Source organism: Oncorhynchus mykiss, chromosome 16 (assembly GCF_013265735.2).
Source record: "Oncorhynchus mykiss isolate Arlee chromosome 16, USDA_OmykA_1.1, whole genome shotgun sequence".
NCBI lineage: Eukaryota > Metazoa > Chordata > Actinopteri > Salmoniformes > Salmonidae > Oncorhynchus > Oncorhynchus mykiss.
In genome coordinates, this window is record NC_048580.1 from 40,981,194 (window position 1) to 40,999,172 (window position 17,979).

Genomic DNA, 17,979 nt, shown 5'->3' on the forward strand with positions numbered 1-17,979 from the left:
TATAAATGGATAAAGATTTTTTTAAGCCCTCATCAATCTACACACAATATCCCATAATGACAAAGCGAATAGTTAAAAAAAATAAAATCTATCTAATATATTAAATACAAAAAACAAACCTTTATTTACATAAATATTTGCTATAAGACTCGAAATTGAGCTCAGGTGCATCCTGCTTCCATTGATCATCCTTGAGATGTTTCTACAACTTGATTGGAGTCCACCTGTGGTAAATACAATTGATTGGACATGATTTGGAAAGGCACAGACCTGTCTATATAAGGTCCCACAGTTGACAGTGCATGTCAGAGAAAAAACCAAGCCACGAGGACGAAGGAATTGTCCATAGAGCCCCGAGATTGTGACGAGGAACAGCTCTGGAGAAGGGTACCAACATATTTCTGCAGCATTGAAGGCCCCCAAGAACACAGTTGCTTCCATCGTTCTTAAATGGAAGAAGTTCGGAACCACCAAGCTTCTTCTTCTAGCTGGCTACCCGGCCAAACTGAGCAATCAACGGTAAAAGGGCCTTGGTCAGGAAGGTGACCAAGAACCCGATGGTCACTCTGACAGAGCTCCAGAGTTCCTCTGTGGAGATGGGAGAACCTTCCAGAAGGACAACCATCTCTGCAGCACTCTACCAATCAGACCTGTATGGTAGAGTGGCCAGACAGAAGCCACTCCTCAGTAAAAGGCACATGACAGCCCGCTTGGAGTTTGCCAAAAGGCAAAGGACTCAGATCATGAGAAAAAAGATTCTCTGGTATGATGAAACCAAGATTGAACTCTTTGGCCTGAATGCCAAAGTATCACGTCTGAATGCCAAGGACCTCAGACTTTCCGAAGGCACTGTATATCAAACTAGCAGCTCCACAACAGGAAGTTATGTACTATCCCTGTATCTGCCATTCTATGTCTTTTCCTTTTTCTGTGTGTGCAGGTTTGACTTCGACTTCTCTCTGGAGGAGTCCATGCAGAGGAGACTGGACCTGACTGTCAAAAACAACGTCTCCTTCATGAGCCGCGAGAGAGAGCTCATTGGAAAGGTAAGCTACTGTAGGCTATCTAATGATCTCTGTCCTGGTTTATAAGCACCTTTTTTGAGATGACCTCTGACCTGTGTTTTTTTTCGTTGTTGTGTTTAGTTACAGCTGGATTTGGATCAGATGGACCTGAAGAGTGGCAATGCACAATGGTAGGTGCCATCCCATGTGTTACCTCTTCTATATTCATTCAGTTACATTCCATATTACCTTGATTGATAAGCTACCTATCTGTTACTGTTTCAGGTACGATTTGGTAGAGGAGACCAATTAGATGAGAGGATGGCCTCGCTTTCCCGCAGTGCAATGTTCCTTTTACTATCACTTCTTCAGTTTGTTTTTATATTTTTATTCAGCTTATGAGCCCTGGGGCCACCACTGAAGAATTGCTTACATTGCATATCATCCCAACAATACCCCAATTCATCTGTAAATTGAATTCCTCCAATCAATGACAGATTTGGTCTGTGTTACTACTGTGCTATGAAGGCTCTGGAAAGAGAGAATTCCTAATTCCAGAGTCATAAGAACATTTTATTTAAGATTGTTTGGCTGAATAGATATTTGATATGAAAGCAACTATGAAATATACACTGAGTGCACAAAACATTAAGAATACCTTCCAACTATTGAGTTGCACCCCCCATTTTGCCCTCAGAACAGCCTAAATTTGTCAGGGCCATGGACTAGAAGGTGTTGAAAGCGTTCCACAGGGATGCTGGCCCAGGTTGACTTTTATGCTGGATGTGTTTTGGGTGGTGGACCATTCTTGATACACACGGGAAACTGTTGAGTGGAAAAACCCAGCGGCATCGCACTCCTTGACACAAACTGGTGCGCCTGGCACCTACTATCATACCCCGTTCAAAGGAAATGAAATATTTGTCTTGCCCATTCACCCTCTGAATGGCACACATAAACAATCCATGTCTCAATTGTCTTAAGGCTTAATGTCCCCTTCATGTACACTGCATGAAGTGGATTTAACAAGTGACATCAATATGGGATCATAGCTTTCAGCTGGATTCACCTGGTCAGTCTGTGAAGGAAAGAGCAGGTGTCCTTCATGTTTTGTACATCAGTGTATGTTACCAAAGCACTTAAATTGTATTAAGTCACAAAAGGCATTTAGCTTCAATCACATTGATGTTTTTGATGTCTCTTTTAATGTTTGATTATGCATTTTTATCAACCCCAGAGCACCACAAAAAACAGCAAAAATCCGGAACGGTTTCAACTTTTAAGTGTTTAGAGTTGTTCTAACCGGTTAAGTTATTATCTACTCCAAAAAGGAATTGTTCTCAGAGTAATTTTTTATTTTTTTCATTCGTTTTTAAGTGGTTTCATTCCAAAGATCTCAACAACTTAACGTGATGACTTTACGTACCATCATGGACGTTTACAACCCAAATGAAAGGATTACTGATTCCTGAAATGATTCCTTTAGTGACGCTTTAAAGAAACAATGTTTTAACTCATCAATTCCTTCTATTATCCTGTTTTTATAGGTTACGTTTTTGCCTTATGTATTCCAATACTTGTGCACAATTGGTTTAACTAATGATTATAGGTTCATTCTGTCCCAAATGAAGACGTTTTAAACGTTTTAATCATATATACTTGAGGGTTGATTTTATAATTCAGGAGAAGTATTTACGAAATGACCCAGAGCATCACATTTGCCAGTGAAAATGTTACACATTCTAGCTTTACAGTATTGCAATATCCGAATCACTGTGCTTTTCTTTTATCAAGAGAACGTTGTAGCTATATAATTCATGTCTGTTCACATTCCAAGGCAGCATTGTGTTTGTATACAGTATGTTTGTGTGTAATTGTATGTGTTTGTAGTGCCAATAGTGACCTGGGGTCTGCTATAAGTCAGTCAATCAGAGTCATGTTACAAGTTGTTTGTTATAAAACACTTAGTCTTAGATAAAAGACCCTGAAAGAACCCTGAGGGACGGTTTCCTAGACACAGTTTAATCCTATCCTATACTAAGAAGCATGTTCAATGGAGATTCCATGGAGAGTGCTGTTTTTGTCCAGGACTAAGGCTTCATTTGTGTCCAGGACACCGGCTCTGAAAGAAGCAGGCAAATTATTTGGCAAGGAAATTCCCTTCCCTCTGCTGTCATCTCACTGCTAAGGCTTGAAAATTTTATGAAATGTTTGTAGGCAATATAAAGAAGTAGGGGGGGGGGGGGGGGGGGGGGGGGGGGGGGGGGGGGGGGGGGGGGGGGGGGGGGGGAGAGAAAGATGGAGACAAAGGGAGAGAGACGAAGACAAAGACGACGGAGAGAGACGGGGAGAAAGACTGCTGCTTTAACACATTTGCCTAATCACTGAATCACTGAATGTCTGTGTCGTAGTTGTTTCATTAAACGTTTGCACTTGCTGTAAAATGTTTGAACTGATTTCTACTTCTATAATCAAGATGATTCCAATCTTCCCTCCACCTCGTACTTACCTCTTTTGTGAAACAATGTCTTTGTCCCAAATGGCACCCTAATCCCTATATACTGCATTGCTTTGACCAGAGCCCTTAACGCCTCGATCACACCGACAGCGGCATTACATTTTGGGACACCTGAAGTACATTCATTTCTAATGGAACGCTGCGTAAAGCCTTGTAGTGTTTGTGTTGCAGAGACAGTTGCAGTGCGCTCTGTGTGGTGCACATGGTGTATTTATCCAACGTACGCGTCAAATTGTATGCATAGACAGCCTGACAGAAATGGTAGCAGAAGGTGAATGTTGAACTTTTGTTGCACACATAGCCAGATGATGCTGCACACTATTTTGTGCAATGGCGCTGTTGTAGTGATCTAGGCTAGGCGTACGGGACTAAGGGTCCCATTTGTGATCCACCCGATATCTCATAAGATTAGAGGGTTCCACAAGGGTTCTTTGGCTGTCCCCATAGGAGAACACAAAGTGGTTATACCTGGAACCAAAAAGTGTTCTTCAAGGGGTTCTATGGGGACAGCCAAAGAACCCTCAGGTTCTAGATAGCACCTTTTTTTCTAAGAATGTATAGAGCTTGTAGACTAAACTGAAGACTTACTGGCTTTTGGACTGTCATGCTCAGTTCAAGTGCTGTCATAATAAAGACATTGTTATACATGGTGCATGTGATGTACTGTATGTGCATTGTTGGTGCCGTAGTCATGAGTTAATGAACTTCCATTAGCTGAACACCAGGTGGCATTAAAGTGCTGACATAAACTCTCCAATCTACCGAACTGTAGCTAGGCTTTGCTCAATTTACTGCTTCGCCTCAAACACACCAACAGAAGTACATTCGTTTCCAATGGAACGTTGCGTTTGCCTTGCAGCATTGCGTTGCAGAGACAGTTGCGGTGCGTTCTGTGTGGAGCGTATTTGAGCATATGCCTCAAATTGTATGTGTAGACGGCTTGACATAAATGGTAGCAGAAGGTGAATGTTACATTTTTGTTGCACACATATCCAGATGATTCCGCATACCATTTTTGCGCAATAAAACTGTCGGTGTGATCCAGGCGTATAATGTCTGCGAGTAGAGCGCGATAGGCAGTGTGATTGATAAGTCAACGCCTCAATAGGGAGAGTAACCCCACCAAGGGCGGGACAATAGCAAAAAGCCTGCTTCTGGGTGGAAGCACATAGAAGAGTCTTCTAGACTGAATCACACAACCATCTGGATCGCACAACAATAATGAATGCAAAGGCATCGTAGCCAAGAAAGTTCAGTCTAGCAACCAATAAGTCGCTATTTGGGTGGGTTGAAACATATATTATTGAAAGACGATTTTACAGAAATAGATGGAGATGGATTGGCCTGGTAAATCGGAAACCATTCTTTGGAACAGAAGACAATTGTTACTTTTGAGGTGAGGTTCAGTTTTAGAGTAAAATACAGATGAGAGTTCTCTACAAATGCAAAAGTATACGTTTTTATTTGATGAGACCGTATGGAACTGGTGTGGTGTAAACGTTTGATTTAAACTGGAACTTTTGGAACAGAAGTGGCTGATTTTGTAATAACGCACTGGTGCATTTTGGAGGAACGCAGGGAGTTTTCGCACTTTTGGAAAAACTCGCTCGGAAGAGGGAACTTTATTTACTCTACTATAAGGATACAGTACTACTTTTAACCATGGGGAATATTGAAAGTGTGGATGGACAGTCGGACAATATGAAGCATCATATGATGCCAATGAAAGTGCCCATGCCTGACCAGTCGGAGTTGGAGGAGAGATTTGCTTTAGTTTTGGTAAGTGATTGCAGCCTCAGAGACATGTTTGAATTGAAATGGCTACTTGGTTTGGTTTATCAAGCTCCAGATTGTCACAGAGAGAGAGAGAGAGAGAGAGAGAGAGAGAGAGAGAGAGAGAGAGACATATGAAACTTCTGAAGCGCACAATTAACATAAAATAAAACATTAGGCTACTCACAGATCTGTCATGCTGAAATGATACGCGCTACAGAACATATTACCTACCATATGATTAGGAGTAGGCCTCTGTGATTATTCTGTTTGTTTCACCGTTTGATTCGGTGAAACAGCTCAACAACAGCTCATGGATTCACACAGGCAACACGTATATGTTATTTTTTACTTTGTGATGTTATTCCTTTTATAATATGCATCACAGTTGGTCAATAAGCCCAAAACAGGTTTCTAACAACCGGAGAATTAACCATGATCAAACACAAATGCTTAAACAAGACAATAAATATGTCTGACAGTACACTCTGATGCCGTTTTACAGTAAGACAATGGGTCAGTTTATATTGTTTATATTGTCTCGTGTGTACTTCTTGTGGAAAGCAAGATGTTATCATCATAAGAGTGAGCGAAATTAACCTATCCCACTTTTCCATTATTCTTCTCCTGTAATGCTGGAGTTGCTGGTATTCTATATCAGCCGACCCGTTTTGTCCCACCCCCACACCTATCTGTTTCTCCCACTAGTTCCTTCGGTTCTTTTGTTTAAAAAAAAAAAGTCAACTCGAGGCTTTGGGCTAATTTACCGAAGTCCAGTAGCTTGTTCAAGATTTGGCTCGCTTTCAGAGTGCAATTTCACTTTCATTATCAAACGTTTGATGACACGTATAGTAAAAATTCCCAATGGCCTACACATTTTTTTTTTGTTTCAAGTTTAGCCAGAGTCGCATTTAGGTAATGCCATGACAGATTCCGACGACAACATTTTCTGAATTCCCCTAAAACGCCCACACCGGGGAGATCGTAAAAGAGGAACCACCCCCTCTCCTCTATTGCCCCCCCCCCCCCCCCCCCCCCCCCCCCTTCATCATCTTTGAATGCCGTCCCGCTTCACAGGCTTGAGTTGCGCTGGGGCTTTGTGACGCTGTGCACACAGTCAACACCCACTTTATCCATTGATCAACAGCTGAAGTGTCAAGCGTGTCTGTCATCCTAAATCAAGAGGCCAAGAAGATACTTTCTTTGTGCACAATACTGATGCACAGTTATGGGCCAAAGTGATCAACAATTTAAAGTTGGTGGGCTCGGTTTTTATGATTTGAAATGCCTTTGATTCTAAAACAAGTTGGTTCTGAATGGAATGGTACAAATCCTCTCTGTATTGTAAATCATTCAATAATGGGCTTTGGGCCTTTATGGTTTATACTACATTTTATAATGGCTGTATCACAACCGGCTGTGATTGGGAGTCCCAAAGGGCGGTGCACAATTGGCCCAGCGTCGTCCTGGTTAGGGTTTTGGCCGGGGTAGGCCTTCATTGTAAACAAGAATAATAAAAGGTACAGTACATATATATTTGTAAATAAACACTTTCATCATTTTAAGAAAGCTTATTGCGACAAACACTATTGGAAAAATGACATATCACATTTACATAAGTATTCAGACCCTTTACTCAGTACTTTGTTCAAGCACCTTTGGCAATAATTAGAGCATAGAGTCTTCTTGGTATGATGCTACAAGCTTGTATTTGTGGAGTTTCTCCCATTCTTCTCTACAGATCCTCCTGAACTCTGTCAGGTTGGAAGGGGAGTGTCGCTGCACAGCTATTTTCAGGCCTCTCCAGAGATTTTCAATCAGGTTTAAGTCTGGGCTCTGGCTGGGTCACTCAAGGACATTCAGAGATTAGTCCCGAAGCCACTCCTGCGTTGTCTTGGCTGTGTGCTTAGGGTTGTTGTCCTGTTGGAAGGTGAACCTTCGCCCCAGCCTGAGGTCATGAGCACTCTGGAGAAGGTTTTCATCAAGGATCTCTCTGTACTTTGCTCTGTTTTTTATTTTAGTATTTTTTTTTTAACCTTTTATTTAACTAGGCAAGTTAGTTAAGAACAAATTCTTATTTTCAATGACGGCCTAGGAACAGTGGGTTAACTGCCTTGTTCAGGGGCAGAACGACAGATTTTAACCTTGTCAGTTCAGGGATTCGATCTTGCAACCTTTCGGTTACTAGTCCAACGCTCTAACCACTAGGCTACCTGCTGCCCGTTCACCTTTACCTCGATCCTGACTAGTCTCCTAGTCCTTGCCGCTGAAAACATACCCACAGCATGATGCTGCCACCACTATGTTTCACCGTAGGGATGGTGCCAGGTTTCCTCCAGACGTGACGCTTGGCATTTAGGCCAAAGAGTTCAATCTTGGTTTCATCACACCAGAGAATCTTGTTTCTCGTGGTCTGAGAGTCCTTTAGGTGCCTTTTGGCAAACTCCAAGAGGGCTGTCTTGTGCATTTTACTGAGGAGTGGCTTCCGTCTGGCCACTCTGGCCATACTCTACCTATAGACCTGATAGGTGGAGTGTTGCAGAGATGGTTGTCCTTCTGGAAGATTCTCCCATCTCCACAGAGGAACTCTGGAGCTCCTTCAGAGTGACCATTGGGTTCATCGTCACCTGCCTGTCCAATGCCCTTCTCCACAGATTGCTCAGTTTGGCCGGAGGGCCAGCTCTAGGAAGAGTGTTGGTGGATCCAAACTTCTTCCATTTAAAAATGAAGGAGGCCACTGTGTTCTTGGGGACCTTCAATGCTTCAGAATTGTTTTGGTGTCCTTCCCCAGTCTCGGCGCTCTACGGACAATTATTTCGACCTCATGGTTTGGTTTTTGCTCTGACATGCACTGTCAACTATGGGACCTTATATAAACAGGTGTGTGCCTTTCTAAATCATGTCCAATCAATTGAATTTACAACAGGTGGACTCCAATCAAGTTGTAGAAACATCTCAAGGATGATCATTGGAAACAGGATGTACCTGAGCTCAAATTCGAGTCTATTAGCAAAGGGTCGCAATACTTATGTAAATAAGGTGTTTCTGTTTTTCTTTTTAAAAAATGTGCAAAAATGTAGAAAAAACTTTTTTCGCTTTGTCATTATGGGCTATTGTGTGTAAATTGAGGAGGAAAAATATTTATTTAATCCATTTTAGAATAAGGCTGTAACGTAACAAAATGTGGAGAAAGTCAAAGGGTCTGAATACTTCCTGAACTGTAGCTGTGTCAATAGCTATGGGCAGTAGTTATGCAAACTGTTTCTTATTCTTACATTAGAAAGTGAGGTTCCTTGTCATTCTTTCAAAACAAACTGTCCCCAGTTCTCACGTCCCTCCAAACCACCAACTTAAGAGTCTAAACAAAGAAAGACTAATCACTTAATTCCACCATGAATCAAAACATTCTTTCTCTGCCAGTATGGCTTCCACTGACCATGTCAGTACGCCATGTTATCCAGCGCCAAATGTGTTTGCTCACAAGTGTTAGTCTAGTGTTTCCCACTCATATGACTAACCTCGCCACACCACATCACACCCGGCCACCCGGAGTTTAGCCACTGTGTACCGAGTCTACAGTAACAGTATTGCATGTCGCAGATACTCTACTCTACTTTACTGTACTCTGCTTTACTCTACCGCACTCTAATCTACTGTACTTTACTCTACCCTACCGTACTCCCCTGTAATGTACTCTACTGCACTGTACTTTACCATACTACTGTACTCATGATAATCTACAGATTAATTAAACCAATCAACATTACTCCTGAGAATACCTGCCTCTTGTATACTGTCCTCTGTGACTGTACATTAGTCCGCCTAGGGACATTCATGTCTGTCCAAGTCTCTCTGTTACTCTGGCACAGAGCCACCTGAACACTGGCCTGCCAGACTGCAGCGTACCGTAGCCACTATGCCAAAAGGATACAGATCAAACTAGAACACATTATGTGGGCCTAACTGTCTATGTGTCTGTGGTCAAGAGGCTCAAGGCAGCAGCTCAGGTGGGAAACCCACTAGGCCCCACGTGTGTTAAGTATCTGATAGTATGACAACTATCCGTAACCAAGGATATTTGCTCTGATTGCTATGTGAAGAGACACGCCTGCACAGTGAGAAACTGCTCACTCTTCTATCGTTATCCTCTATTTCTATACCATTGAAACTAACCAATCCTCCCCCCCCCCCCCCCATACAAATATCCTACTTTTAATCACTTTTCCCTGATTTTCTATGTTGTCCCGATCAAATCCCTGCCCTTGTTGACTGCTGTGCTAAAGTCTCAGCTTTGCACGATCATGACAAACTATTATAACAAATAGCCACGTATTTCACATCATCTCTCCCGCACTGAGGACTGCCTGCAGGAGCCAGTAGTAATCAAAGACTATGCTCAGCTAGAAGCTGCTCTCACTTAGTTAGGACTGTTGGGGGTCATGCAGAAACAGTTGTTTGTAGACATCGTATTTTCCAGACGCGCCGTGTCAGGGGGCGTGTTATGTATCAACAGGACTGTGTCCTCTCATGGCCATTAGTGCCTTTGTTCGAAACGATCGTTCTTAAATCACGACGATGACAGAAGGGTAGGCTAATCACTTCACGTAATCCCAGAAGCCAGAACCAAATCTTGCAGTTTGTGTTAATCTCTCTGTCATAAGAGACAAATACGATGCGTAATTGATTTAACTGGATAAATCATGAAAACATCTATAGCAATACAAGAGATATCAACTATGACGGTAACGTGAAGGCCCTCTTCGCAGATCAAAGCTCCACACACACACCGTGTTGAAGTTGTCAGGAAGAGAGCACCAGTGCTTGACTAGCCAGGCGTGATTAGAGTTCAGGTCACACTGGGGGTTTTCCTTCGCAGAGAGATTGATACTATTTGCTGAAAACACTGGGATTTTACATTGCTGTTTCACTCTGTTTCCCACAGTAGATTGGTCATATTTTCGTTGAGTCAAACATGTTTCCTGTCTCCATTTTGTTACAAGAAGCATGGTGGAATTGTCTATGCAAATAAAATAATCTGCATAAGTGGTATGTCATAACTGTTTTCCCATAGATAGAATTGTCTAATCACAACATTCTTCCATCTCCCCTTGTTGTGTTTCCGCTGTGTACGGATGTGCATCAAGTGGAAACCATGTGTTTGATGTGTTTGATACCATTCCACTTATTCCGCTTCAGCCATTACCGCGAGCCCGTTCTCCCCGATTAAGGTGCCACCATCCTCCTGTGGTGTGAATGTGCATTACTGCGTGTGAGCGTTTGGGAGGTTATGTGTGTACTAGGGATGACTCCTCCTCTCAGACAGAGGCAGGCTGCTCCCAGACATCCCTTGGCCTTTGGGATGGCAGCAGCACATTATGATGTCATGGGTGTAGGCTGTGCCAGTACAGTAATATCCACAGCCTACGGTAACGACCTGAGCAGAATCACTCTTCTGTGGATGGGAGAGGAAGATGGAGGAGGGTCTGAGTGGGGAGGGGGGCAAGGGGATGGGATGAGACCCCTGGGTTAAATTAGAGTACTTCATGCAGTCTGGTTGGGTCAAGTCTAACCGGGAGAATGTGCTAAAGGCATCTCTTCTTTTCTCTCTCTCTCTCTCTCTCTCTCTCTCTCTCTCTCTCTCTCTCTCTCTCTCTCTCTCTCTCTCTCTCTCTAATTCAGAGGGATTTATTGGCATGGGAAACATATGTTTACATTGCCAAAGCATGTGAAATAGATAATAAACAAACGTGACATAAACAATCAGAAACTAACACTTTCTCTCTTCAGAAACAGCACTAGCTCTGTTTATCTTCTTCTGTGGCTGGGAACAGCTGTCTTCCCGACATCTTCTCTCTCTCTTTTACAGAGGAAATTGCATTGCCGGCACTGGGCCGTAGTCAGCCCTGTACAGGACCACCACCATGTACTGTAGGCAGACCACAGACAGAGACAGTTCACCAAATGGTACTGTATTCCCTATATAGTGCACTACTTTTGACCAGTGCTCATGGGAAATAGGCTGCCGTTTGGGATGCAGCCAGACACATGGACACTATACTAGACTAGAAACACATGTGCAATCAGTGTATATCTATGCACGGATACTGGGTGTCAGCATCAAAGAGCAGGGTGATCCTATCCCTCTCAGGAGTTTCAAGTCTTTCGTCTTTTCCCCTTACCTTCTCATTATTGTGTCCTTGGAAGCTTTGAATTCAAACGCTATGGGTTTGTGGGATACTAGGGAGCTTTGACATTAAACGCTATGGGTTTGTGGGATACTAGCTAAGCCTGATGGAATACTACATGAAAAATGGAACTTCTCTCTCACTGTGGCAGCATGGGTTTTCCTTCCTTCAGATTCCTTACGTCCTACTCACCAAATTAGGGTCTGGCTTATTAGCTAACCTTCTCCATATGCCTTTCTCCTTATGAGAGAGATGTGGAGGTGGTGGTGGTGGGGTTTTGAAAGGTGTGTATGTCTGGAGCAGTTGGAATGGGGGCCGGGGCCTTGGCGTTCTGGATGGATCTTCTTTCAAAGTGCCCCCGCACAATTCCACTCCACCACTGGATTCCTGTGGTCAGGTCTGGGCTGGGACCACAGGACAACTCAGCTAGGCTCAGCTAGGCTCACAGAGGGAAGATTCCCTTTGAACTGGCTGCCTGCTGCTGTGATGACTTTAACAACGTTTTGAACAGTACACACACACACACACACACACACCTTTACATTTTCTGGGGGAAAGTGCCGGATTATTTTCTCTACTCGATTACGTTGGTTGTAGTCCACCTTCAAAAGTAGTGCGCTAGATAGAGACTAGGTTGCTATTTGGGACACAACCAGAGTGTTGCAGAGGGTTGCACCATACTCTGAGGTTTGACTGTGGTACAGGCAGGAAAGTCCCTCTGGTTTGCAGGAGCTCATGGATATTTGTGTGGGGATTACATTTTGAGGTTGCAGGAAGGTAAGGAGCCCACTGGGGCACAAGCTGGTCGACTCAACATTGTTTCAATTTAATTCAACGTATTGTGACGTGGAATCTACGTGGAAAATATAATAAGTCATTCATGTGAACGGCCGTTTCTGAGGGTGCAATTTCAACCACGAGATGATGTCACCATGGTAACTTCATTTCAACATAGATAAACCTTGTATGAAATACGTTGAATGTGTAGCTTTAAAAGCTCATCAGGTGTTCCACGTTATATCCACTGAGCAGCACCTTCTGCTACCCTTTAGTCTCCCATCGTCTGCCAAGCACCGTCTGCTTAGCTATGACATTAGTCACTGACTTTGACCAATGTGCTATTGTGAGTATGATTGTTAAGAGAGCTCCACTGAAAAACTAGATAGATTCACTGTTGCTATCGAAAGTCATTCCAAAATGGTAGGGTTAACAGAGTAAATGTATAGCATCGCTCATATATCATCAATGATACTATTTAGGCCTGTATAGTATTTGCAAAGTCATCAACCCAGAATAAAAAATAAAAAACATGGTTTCAAGTTCTGGTTGATTTAATGATATTCAGGGGATATTGAATTGTAGCCAACACAACCAAATATCAACATTTGATGGAGATCTTCTGCTTGGAAACTTCCATTTGTGTCTCTGACTTGTCTGACTTTAATCTTTGTTTGTCTGAAAATGTATAATTGATATGTTGGATTCATCTCCATCTCAACCACAAGTCTAAGTTAAAGAATTGTACGAATCAAATCAAACTTGATTTAAAGTGCGTTTAAAGTTTGATTTGATTTAGTCCTATTCTTGAACTTACATTTTTGGTTGAGCTGGAGATGAATCCAACATATCAAATATGAATTTGTAGACAAACTGGAATTAAAGTCAGTGACAGAAGATACATCTCTGGAATACAACAAATAGCCTATTAACTTGCCGACAAGTTAAAAAAAATGATATGTTGGATTCACGTCTCCAACTCAACCAAAAAATAAACGTTAAAGAATGGGATTGAGCCAGTGGCTCAGATGGAACTATACAAGCAGTAGATTCATCTCCTTTAAATGTTGATATTTGGTTTGCTATGTCAACCAAACGCAACAAAAAATTACATTTGTAATACAGTAAATAGCCTAAAGTTAAAGATGCAATATGCAGAAATCGCTCCGCCATTTCCTGGTTGCCAGAATTCTAATAGTTCGCTTAATTTCAGTTTATGTGACAAAACAAGCAAGTATAGTGTAGAGAATCATTGTACCATCTAAACCGCTGTGAAGTATATTTTCACTAACCCAAAATATTGTATTTTCAGCTGTTTGAAGCTGGTGTAAAAAAAAAACGAAAGTAAAAGGACGCAAAAATAAAGCCTAAGAATGGCACGCATAGAAATAGCGCACATAGAACAGATCTACAGCTTCTTAGACTTACTTTCAATGGGAATGACATCTATAACTCACATTTCTAGTTACAAAAAAATTAAAAAGTTACATACTGCAGTTTTAAGACTTTCTTGCAAACTAATGTAAAAACAACCTTAAAATGTGTAACACGTCCATAGCCACATTTTGAGGTTACTTAATGTAACTGTACATTTCTCCTTATGTAATCAAATAAAATGTGCATGTTTAAGATAGTATGCACAGGTCATCCCAGGTCTGTGGAGATCTTCACAATTGCTGTGCAGAATCTTGAACAGCATGGATCACTGTATTTTTTGAAGTAATCTCAATCCAGGTCATTTGGTTGTGCCATTAGATGAAGCACAGTGGTAACACATGAATATGTTGTATGAATAAATAAAGTTGCTGCGCTTTTTTAATGATTGGAGGCGCAGCGATAGACCTTTGGAAATTCAGCAAACTTTCGGCTGTCTTTTTGAGTGGTGTGAGCGTAGGTTGTAATTTCATTGATCAACGGCTCAACCAAATATTACCCAATTATTCACGTTGAAATGACGTGGTGTGCACAGTGAGAGGGTTAAGTGAACCGTAGGGGAAGTGGAATGAGACGGAAAGTGCTGACAAAGTGACTCCTCCACCCCTCCTCTGACATTAGCAGTAGTCATAGCGAGATCGAAATAGAAGTGGAAATGAGCCATGAGTGGACTGTCAAATGATCAGTCTTGGGTTGCAAAATAGGGTCTTTCTAGCAGGATTAAGGATAACGAGGCAGGCAGGTAGAGGTGTAAATGGTGATCAAATGTATTTACACAGCGCTGGTGATATGTACAATTCAATTATGTTTACAAATATATATATATACACACATATATACACACACACATATACATATATATATATATATACACACACACATATACATATATATATATATATACACACACACATATACATATATATATATATATACACACACACATATACATATATATATATATATATATATATATATATATATATATATATATATATATATATATTATATATATCAATACAAACTTCTGATTTTACATGTCAGCATTCCAAAGAAAAGGCAGAACCTCTCCTAACAGCACAAGGCACAGGTGGGGTCTCCTCGGCTCAAATGCAGCTGTGAACTGACGAGAACATCCCAAAACAGGCACTTCCTGTATAAACATTTGGCTACGTCTATTCTGGTGCGCAGGCCAGGTACATCTATGCGCGTTCACAGTGACAACACAGAGACTGAGAAGCTCTCAGGAGTAAACAGAAGAAGATAGATCGCAGCTTCGTGAGTGTTGTGCACTACAAACGTCACTCCCACTCGGGGGTGAGAAAAGGCTGCAATAAACGGCAAGGGAAAGGAATGGTGAAGCGCTAACAACTACAGTAGTATAATATAGCTTTAACAAATATCCTGTTTGAACCTGTGACAGCAACAACAAACATTTCAGCAAGGAAACAAAGCTTTCTCCACTGGCGGGAGTCTTGCCTACAGTGTGTCTTCGTCACAGGGGGGCTTTTGTCCGTTTCGTTTGCCCCTTAGTCTATTCCTTCTATTTCTATGATCAGAGAGCACTGAAAAGACCTGGGGGGAGTTGAGTCAGAATGGCCTCACGGATATATGTGGGATGAGATTTTGAGAAGTTGGAGGAAGGATAGGAAGGGTAACTGAAACACAGAGAGGCGACACAAGACAGAAAGCACCTACGGTACAAAGTGACTCCAACTCCACCCCCCCCAGCCCCCCCCCCCCCCCCCCCCCCCCCCCCCCCCCTTCCTCTGTGTTCACTCTGAGTTGAGTCAAGAGGACAGAGTGTTTGAGAGATGCCACTCAGCTGGAACTAATGGCCTCAACTGTGTGCAGCGTTTTATTGGACAACTTAAATCATGTTATGCATCCTGCTCTGACCACGCTAACCTCTGTCAACACATTCGACAGTTCTAAAGAGACAGTGCGTGTGCGTGCGTGTGTGGTGTTGGGGGTCATCTTTTGTTTGTTTGCTATGCCACAAACTCCCGCTGGGAGAATCGTACATATGTCTCTGTCACCGCCAAGGCCAGGACCATACAGCTACAGAGAGGAGAGGAGGGACTGTGGGGGCATAGTCCCAAGTGAAGGCAGTTCCATCTGGCTCTCTCTCCCCCAGGCTATATCTAGTCCTCCATTCTGGGTTTGTCTTTACGGGCCCAGAACGATGGGTTTTTTAGTGCTTTTCTGAGCAGAGCGAGTAATTTTTTTTGAAAAGCCCAGGTCAAGTTGAAGAGCATGACTGAACAGATCCAGCGTGTCTCTACGCACACGGAAAGTCAGTGACTCTGTGAGGTTCTTCGTGTCACCCACCTGACCAAACAAATATTCTTCCATTCCATTCTTCCATTCTTTTAAGACAGTCACTCAACCGACCACCTTGATCCTGTTCAAGAGTACTCAAGACTTCAACTCGAATGGTCTGGGCTGGAGGCTGAACACAAACAGTGTTCTCCTCGCTGTGACTTTGGGATATGAAGTCTACAGAACGAGCGTACATAGTTCGGTGTACTGCCTTCTGTACAATAAGCCATTTGGTTTGATCCTTGGTGTGGTTCACGTAGTCAAGTGTTGTTTGTGTGTGAGGGAGTGTGGCGGCTGTATTTATGTATATGTCAATGTGTTAGTGTGTATGTACATGCAGTGTGTGTGTGTGTGTGTGTGTGTGTGTGTGTAGGTATGAAGTAAAAAGGGGTGGGGGTTGCATGCTCTGTCTCTGATGCAGCTGCAGTGAGCCCCTAGCCGTTCCTCTGGATAGAAGTGGTTTCCTCCTCAATACAATGGGGACTCTGTTGGTTGGGTTATTTAAACAGGGGCCCTCATCCCTTGGTGCCTTTTGTGCTGCACTCTTTTACTCTTTTACGTTCCGACCCTCACAGGGACCGGCGGGTGTAAATCCAGTCGAAGGACTAATGGCGTACGGCTTTAACACCACGTTTGCGTTCCAAACGGCACACCATTCCCGATTCAGAGCGGGTTGTTTTGCGGTTACTTAAAGTTATGTCCGTCAAATTCTGGTCCATAATTCCACATTTGGGTGACATTCCAGAGCCTTTAGTTCCAGATAGACAGCTCTCCTGGTTCTGTTGTGTCTTTCCCTCCAGGCTCCAGGCTCCAGCAGATCTCTAGCTGACACTCTGGCTGACTGTGCAGGGTGCCGAAAGGGCCGGCGGGCCACGACCTGACTTACTGAGGCATTAATCTACCTGCATTCCTGGCATACCATGCGTATATCCTCTGGTCTGGGGCTTCCCTCTGGACGGCCTGAGGGGAACAAACAGGGCGTCCGTTGGCCACGCTGGAATGAACGAATGCCTGATTCATGATCAATTGTGGTGGCCATTTTGTTTATGTTTCATCTCCTAACCTTTTTCGTTCCTCTGTTTCCTGTGTCAAAACAGTGGTTGGTTGGCCAGTAGCCGTGTTTTGTCAAGTGGGGTCATTCTAGGACATTGTTGTGTGATAAGGTCATTGGTATGTTTTCGACATTCGCAACAAGAGTGACCCAGGGGGCGAAACTGGTTGAAATGACATCAATACAACCAGTTGGATGTTATCTGGTTGCAATTGCGACATTTCAACGAGTTCTGCCCGCTTGGAAATGCCACCACGGGGCTTTAGATTCACGTTAGAGGTTTGAGCATCTGGCTCCTTCACAGAGCCCCTGAACCCCAGACATGGCTTTATAGTTCCCACTCTGGCCTGATCATAACAAGCCTGGTCCGGCTTCAAAGAACCTTATTATGATCATTGTCTGGAAACTCATCTCGGCAGGACTCAACAGGCTATGAACGGCATAGATCATTCTTCTCATGTCTCCGATCCAGACCCATTGGAGGAAAAATACATAAATACACTTACACACAGTTTTAAAGGGCAGCCGTAGCTCAATTACTTGTTGTTTTGCTCCGAAAAGGTCGTTGGCCATCACATCCAGTTTTTATGGCTTGTTTCATGAATTAACAAACAGTTTTGAGGGGCAGCCATACCTCAGTTATTATTATTATTATTTATTTTTTACTGAAATGGTTGTCAGATATCACACCAAGTCTTTACGTCTACATAACGTATGTGTCAGATTGGCAGTAGACGTCTAGACGTTTGCCTCTTTGGGTCTCCATTGGCAAGCGGCGACTGGTAGAGAACTTATACAAATGTCTGAGAGTCAGAAGGCCCAGGGGAGATGAGGGGGTTTTCGGGCAAGGCTTCCAGACCTGGGTTCAAGCACTAAATTCAAATGATTTCAAATAGTTTTTCTGTCCTGGATTGA

At 42.9% G+C, this 17,979-nt stretch overlaps 2 protein-coding genes across 8 annotated transcripts in view; both read left to right on the forward strand.

The window, feature by feature from the left end:
• The window catches only part of LOC110491980 (extended synaptotagmin-1), a 29,014-nt gene extending 26,332 nt beyond the window's left edge, over window positions 1-2,682 (forward strand). For all 3 annotated transcript variants that reach the window (XM_036946891.1, XM_036946889.1, XM_036946890.1), the window contains exons 29-31: window positions 941-1,046; window positions 1,146-1,195; window positions 1,290-2,682. In XM_036946891.1, the coding sequence (XP_036802786.1) occupies window positions 941-1,046; window positions 1,146-1,195; window positions 1,290-1,317 (184 nt within the window). In that variant the 3' untranslated portion in view covers window positions 1,318-2,682. The remainder of the gene's footprint in view (window positions 1-940; window positions 1,047-1,145; window positions 1,196-1,289) is intronic.
• Window positions 2,683-4,669: 1,987 nt separating this feature from the next.
• The window catches only part of LOC110491982 (formin-like protein 3), a 53,809-nt gene continuing 40,499 nt past the window's right edge, over window positions 4,670-17,979 (forward strand). For all 5 annotated transcript variants that reach the window (XM_036946895.1, XM_036946894.1, XM_036946897.1 and 2 more), the window contains exon 1: window positions 4,670-5,301. In XM_036946895.1, coding sequence (XP_036802790.1) covers window positions 5,185-5,301 — 117 coding nt within the window. In that variant the 5' untranslated portion in view covers window positions 4,670-5,184. The remainder of the gene's footprint in view (window positions 5,302-17,979) is intronic.